The sequence below is a fragment of the Callospermophilus lateralis genome, chromosome 14, assembly GCF_048772815.1.
Source record: "Callospermophilus lateralis isolate mCalLat2 chromosome 14, mCalLat2.hap1, whole genome shotgun sequence".
Taxonomy (NCBI): domain Eukaryota; kingdom Metazoa; phylum Chordata; class Mammalia; order Rodentia; family Sciuridae; genus Callospermophilus; species Callospermophilus lateralis.
This window is the reverse complement of record NC_135318.1, coordinates 58,224,552-58,230,551: the sequence shown is the minus strand read 5'-3', so window position 1 is coordinate 58,230,551 and position 6,000 is coordinate 58,224,552. Positions and strand designations below refer to the sequence as shown.

Sequence of the window (6,000 nt, the reverse complement as noted above, 5' to 3'; positions counted from 1 at the left end):
GAGGCCCAGAATGCTGGTGGTGAGGCCAGCCAGACACCTGGCCTCCAAGCCCCCTACCCCCAGGCAGCCTTGTAAAAACAGCTCCGGGGGTCCCCCGCTCACCTGCTTCTCCCTCTGAAAGGCCATATCAGCAATGGTGGCACCCCACGCACACCTGGTCCACCCTGCCACCCCTCCGCTGCCCAGCCACCCCCACTCCCCTCCCTGCTCAAGCACACAGCCAACGCACTCTGTGGTTCAGTCTGTTTTATACTGAAATTATATGAGCTGATCCAAAAGGGGATCAGGTTGGGGGAGATAGAGATGATGAAGGTGGGTGATCCCAGGGCTCCACGTTCGTCAGTCACTCTTGCAGCGGGTGCTGTCCGCCCGACCTGGCAGGAGGGTCAGGCTGCGGAGGTCTGGAGGAGCTCGGCTGAGCTGGGCCGAGGAGGCAGGCCAGCCCTGGCTGGGAGGGCAGCCCGCGCCCCCTTCTCCAGAACAGGAGGGTCCTCAGCTGAAGGGCTTCACCAGCTTCATGGCAGCATAGTTCTGGAGGGAGGAAGGAGGCAGGGGCACTTGGTGACCCCTTTCTGGGCAGGCACAGCCAGAGCAGCTGGTCAGGTCTGAGTGACAGGTAGGAGGTTGGTAAAGGAGGCTAATGGCTCCTCACCTACCTGCCCACTCCTTGCCCACACCTGCTTCTGCCCCACACTTGGCACAAACTCCACCCTGCCTGGCACACCCACCCATCAGGCAGACCCTCCTGGAGCCACTCACACCCTCCCCTTATCTGGGACCAAGGCCACCTGAATTGCCCCATCTTCTCTCCCATTAATCTGGGGCCCACTCCCACCTTCCAACCAGGACTCTGATCACCAAGGCCCTGGCCAAGGGACTCTGATCCCCAAGGGCCTAGCCTCGGGAGGCCCACCCTGGGCTCTTCCTGGTGCTGAAGGCAGGGCCACAGTTCTCCCCCATGGCCTCCACACACACACACACCCCACATGGAAACCCCAATCTCATTGGTCACCCTGCTCCCTGCCAGAGAGAGAGTTGGGCTGTGGAGCCCTGATGCGGGGCAGGACCAGAGATGGGTGGCCCTTGATTTAGCCCTGCCTGCTGCAGGACTGACAGGAACCTCCCCTCCCCACTCCATGCCCCTCCAAAAAACCATGAACACATACACAACACAACACAGGGCTCCTAATTGGGACAGTATGTTCCCCAGCGCCGGCCCGGGGAAGCCAACTCTGGAAACAAAGCCGGCCGGCCTTCCCCGCCAATTCTCCTCTTGCCTCCCCACGCTGGCCCTGCTCCCAGCTGGCTCTGAGGGGGGAGCCGAGAGGAATCAGACAGGCTGCCCCCTCACCCCTCCCAGGGGAATTTCCAAGAGGGTGGGGGACTGGGCCCACTGGAGGGGAGCAGCCCCACCCTGGGCCCCTCTCCACCGGGCCTGGCTTGGGCCAGCTAGCATAAGCCCTCTGTCCCTGGCCTGAAAGCCAGGTGAGGGGCACCAGTCCAGTCCTCACAGAAGTGGGACTGGCCAGGTGACTGACTTGGGTGAAGGGGAGCAGGACTTTCCCAGCCTGGAGCAAAGCCTGCAAGCAAAAGTCCTGCTGCCTCAGTCCCAGGCTGGCCCCTGGGTCCTTGGCACCCTGGACTAGGATGTGCCCCTCTTTGTTGGCTGTAGGAGAGGGAAGGCAGGGTCAGTATTTAAACAGAACAATTTCTAGAAGGACGTGAGGGACAGTGATACTGTTAGGGAGTCCAGGAGTCAGGGGAGGGCCTCTGAACAGGACCTCCAAAATGCTACTCAGCTCCTGCCCACATGGCTTGAGGCTAAGGCTAGCCCCAGGGACAAAGAAGGACCACAGTCTAGAAAGGACTAGAAGCCTTCCCTTCCCACCAGCCAGGCAGAGAGACTCCTTCCCCAGGCCCCAGAGTCCTAGGTCTGCCACCCAAAGGCCTCATAAGATGGGCAAGCTGGCTGTGGCCTGGGGTTAGGCATAGTAAGGGCAGTAGGGTGCTGCTTGGGGCCTGCCCCCCGCCCTCCCCTAGGCTCTTTGGGAAGAGACATGGCTTGACATGCTGCTCCGCAGGGAAGGTGAAGGAGTTCCCCTGGCCCTAGTCACAGTCACAAAAGGCCAGAGCTGACCTGGTCGTCATCCACCACCACCTCCACCAACACCCCCTCCCCGCCTCTACCTTGCCAAGGTCACACAAGAAGTCATGGGTGGAGCTGGTCTTGCTGAGTTCAAGTGTAGAACTCTATCTCATTTAACAGCATTTCTCCAACCTCAGTGTGCCCCAATGCAAACTCTGGGGGCTGGCCCAGGACTCTGCATTCTAGCCAATTCCCTGACGATGCTGGTGCTGATGGCTTCAGGCCCACGTGGAGGAGTGTGCCTACACCAGCCCCCCTTCCTAGCCCCACAGCTTGGGCCTCCTAATGGAATGTCCGATTAGCCATGGCGGTCATCCTTATTCTGTGGTCATCCTTATTCGTCCTTATTCAATGTCTCCCAGGAGACCAAGAACTTCTGGTGGCACAGGCCTCCTCATCTCCTCATGCCCCCAACATGCCCACTCTGCCCAGATACATGTGCTTGCTTGAGAAAGTCTCCCAGCTAGCTGATGGCAGCCGGTATGTCCAATGAGCAAAACCCAGCTGGAGCTGGCCCAGAGACAGGAGCTGGGCAGCCTGGGCCGCCCCTGGGAACAAATCCCAGGCAGAAGTTCTGGGGCCTTGTCACAGCCCAGGTCACCTCCGGCAGCAGCTTGTGCTCCAGGACACCATACTTGAGTGGTTCCTTCTACAGACCTGTCTCTAACCTTGGGGTCTCTTTTTCCTTTCTTAAAGAGGCCCCTGAAATAATACAAACTTCAGGGCCCCCCAATCTGGGTCCACCCCTGGACCACAGTCCAGTTTGGCCAGTTGACCTCAACTCTTCTTCCTAGCCCCAGAAAACATGTTAACAAGGCACCCGAGGTGACCCCAGCCAGCGTGGGGGGCCTGGCTCATAGCTGGACCCATCAGCCATCCTGGTTCTGGGCCTTCTTTCTTGCATCGGCCCCTAGAGAGCTGGGGCCTGGACATCCGTCCCTCCATGGCTCCTCTCCGTTTATGACATTAGAGACAGCATGGGGTGGTCTATGGTTTCAAGGCTTCCTCCTCTGGGACACACTCTGCCGACAAGGCAATGCCAGCTACCAACTCTCAGCGGGAGAGTCTCCACCCCTTTCCACCTCCTGGAGGGTTCACAGAGCGAAGAGCTGCCTGGGAGTCATTCCCAGCAGCTGCTGCTCTGAGGACGAGGCTCCTGGACTGAAGCGAGAAACCAGTGATCCCTGGGCAGGGGCTGTGTGCCTGGAGCCAGCCCTTCCCCTCCGAGTCTTTGCGGTGAAAATCAGTGTATCCAGGGGCTGATTACACCCTTCTCTCTACTTTTTTATATAGGTTTAAAATGCTCATATTACAAAGCTTTTCAAAGATGTAAAGGACGTGAGAAATCAGGTGTGATCCTGAGAATGTTGTGATCCTTTCAATGTCTAAGGTTCCAGAGACACTGGGGACTGGGGCACTTTCAGGGTTACCTGTAAAAGCCAGGGCAGACACCCCAACCCTTCCCTGGTGAGGGTCCCATGGAGCTGGGGACACAGCAGCCATCATTGGTATGGGCCTAGCAAGCTCTTTGCCAGGTATCAGCTGGCTTCTTACCAAGTGAAAGGGACCCTCCAATGTGTGCCCTGCAAACGAGGGGCTCCCGGGCCAGACTCCCCCCTTTCTCCATCCCCACCCCCACTGCAGGAGGCAGGACACACTCTACCAAGGTCTTCAGGAGACACTGGGACCCTCTCCTGGATCCAGCCCCTCCCTTCCTCTGGACTTAGCAAGTGGGGTCCTCAAGGCAGAGTAGCCATCCCCTGTGGACCCCCAATTCCTAACTCCCCGTCCAGACCCAGTTTCCACTCCCTCCTTCAAGCGGTTTCCCCTGCTGGCTCCATCCCAAGGGGCCTCATCTTTTGCCAACCCCTTGATTACACATGTTCCAGGGGCTCGCTGGAGACCGCTGTGTCTCCCCGACCAGGGCAAGGACCCAGTCCCCCCCCCGGGACTAAGGGCTCCCCAGGGTCATCCTTAGTCCCCTCATGGGACCAGGGACTCCCGGGGACAGAGGCTACTCCTCTCCCTGAGGAGACAGAGGGAGCTCCTCCCAGTCACGGATGAGCTTCCCCAGCAGCCAGAGCTCCCCCAGGTCGGCACAGCTGCCTCCCCATCGGGCCTGCTCACCGGGAAGGCGTAGACGAAGATGCCCAGGAACAGCAGCAGGATGAGGAGAATGAGGAAGAGGATGAAGGCGCACCGGAAGCGCCGCCACAGGATGAACTTCACAGTCTTGTACGGGGAGGTGAACCACAGGAAAGAGGTGTCAGGGCGCCTGGAAGCCAGACCCCAGGGGTCAGCGAACCTGAGCCTGCAGGTCGAATAGCCCTGGCCTCCAGGGTGCCCAGGACTCACCTGGCCTCCAGGGCCCAGCCACTGCCCCTAAACTTAGCAGACAGGGTCGGCATCCCTGTCCCCAGCCCCTGCTGCAGCATCAGCCCTGACTCTGACGCCCTCCTGTTCTAGGTGCTCTGGAGCTGGTCTCCAGACGTCCTCCCCAGGACGCCTTCCCCCGAGACCACACCTCAGGCCTTCATCACAGACCCCAGATTTGGGAGCTGCCATATTGGGTGAGCCGTGGCCTACGGGCCCCAGAGCAGCTACCCACTTTCCCAGATGGCGATGGCTGGTGGGAAGAGAACCCAGAGGCTGATTTTCTTTCACTCCCAACCAAGAACCTCAAAACCCTCCCTTCAGCCAGCCCCACGGCTCAAAAGAACATTCAGGATTTTGTGTCCAGGTCAAGGCCGTGTTCACGTCTGATTGTACCCCTGGGTCTCACGGCTTTCTCTTCTCTGTCTACCAGATCCCAGCATCCGGGGGCAGCCATACCCCTCACAGCTCGGCCAGATGCATGGCACTCAGGATAGCGCTGGGTCAAAGTGACCTGTCTATACTAAGCAGGATGGCTGGGGACATCACACACAGCCCTGAGTCCCCAAGTCTTTTTTTTTTTTTTTTTGTACCAGGAATTAAACCCAGGGGTACTTTACCACTGAGCCATATCCCCAACCCTTTTTTATATTTTATTTAGTGGCAGGGTCTTGCTAAGTTGCTGAGGGTCTCACTAAATTGCTGAGGCTGGCTTTGAACTTGCAATCTTCCTGCCTCAGGCTCCCAAGCCACTGGGATTACAGGTATATGCCACCCTGCCTGGCCCCAAGTGTCTTTTAGTGATTGTCCAGGAGCTGCCTTTGAGAAGCCCACATCCACTGGCTTGGTTTATTTTCCCAAGAGATATATGGTATTTAAAAAAAAGGGATTTGAAAATTGTATTTAGTGGGGGGGGGGGGAAGCACTGGTCTCCCCATTTCACAGATGGTAAAATAAAGCCCAAAAAGCCATCCAAAAGCCACAACACCAGAGGACAGTCATGGAGGCAGCGTGATGAAGGGAAAGACCTTGATGAGAGCTAATCAGAGCACACTGGAGAATTTCAGCTTCCCTACTTTCCTAGTTGGAAAAACCTTATTTAACTTCGTTTTGTTTTCTCACCTGTAAAACGAGGATAATGACCACCCAACAGGGACGGTTCCCAAGGACAAGGTGTACATGCTGTATGACAGCACATTGGCACACAACCCCTGAAATGATGCCTGTCACCTGCCCCTCTCTGAGCCATGTGGGTCCTGTGACCTGTGCACGGCTGTGCATTGGATGCCCCCCCCGAGGAGGGCCTGTACCCCTCCACCTCCTGGGCACCAGGAATGGGGCTGGGCACTAACTTTGGATCCTCGAGCTTTGGGTTCATGTTGGGTTCGTCCCGTCCCTGGCCAGCAGGCCGCTCCTCATGCTCACTCTCTGACACGATCTCCAAGGTCATTTCCAGCTTGCCCTGTGGGAGGGACACACAG

The 6,000-nt window shown here is 57.9% G+C and overlaps 1 protein-coding gene across 21 annotated transcripts in view; it reads right to left on the bottom strand.

Moving 5' to 3' along the window:
- Positions 1-231: 231 nt before the first annotated feature.
- Positions 232-6,000, bottom strand: part of Dysf (dysferlin) — a 205,292-nt gene continuing 199,523 nt past the window's right edge. For all 21 annotated transcript variants that reach the window (XM_076834051.2, XM_076834056.2, XM_076834058.2 and 18 more), the window contains 3 exons: positions 5,872-5,981; positions 4,274-4,421; positions 232-531 (listed from right to left, as the gene is read on the bottom strand). In XM_076834051.2, coding sequence (XP_076690166.2) covers positions 493-531; positions 4,274-4,421; positions 5,872-5,981 — 297 coding nt within the window. In that variant the 3' untranslated portion in view covers positions 232-492. The remainder of the gene's footprint in view (positions 532-4,273; positions 4,422-5,871; positions 5,982-6,000) is intronic.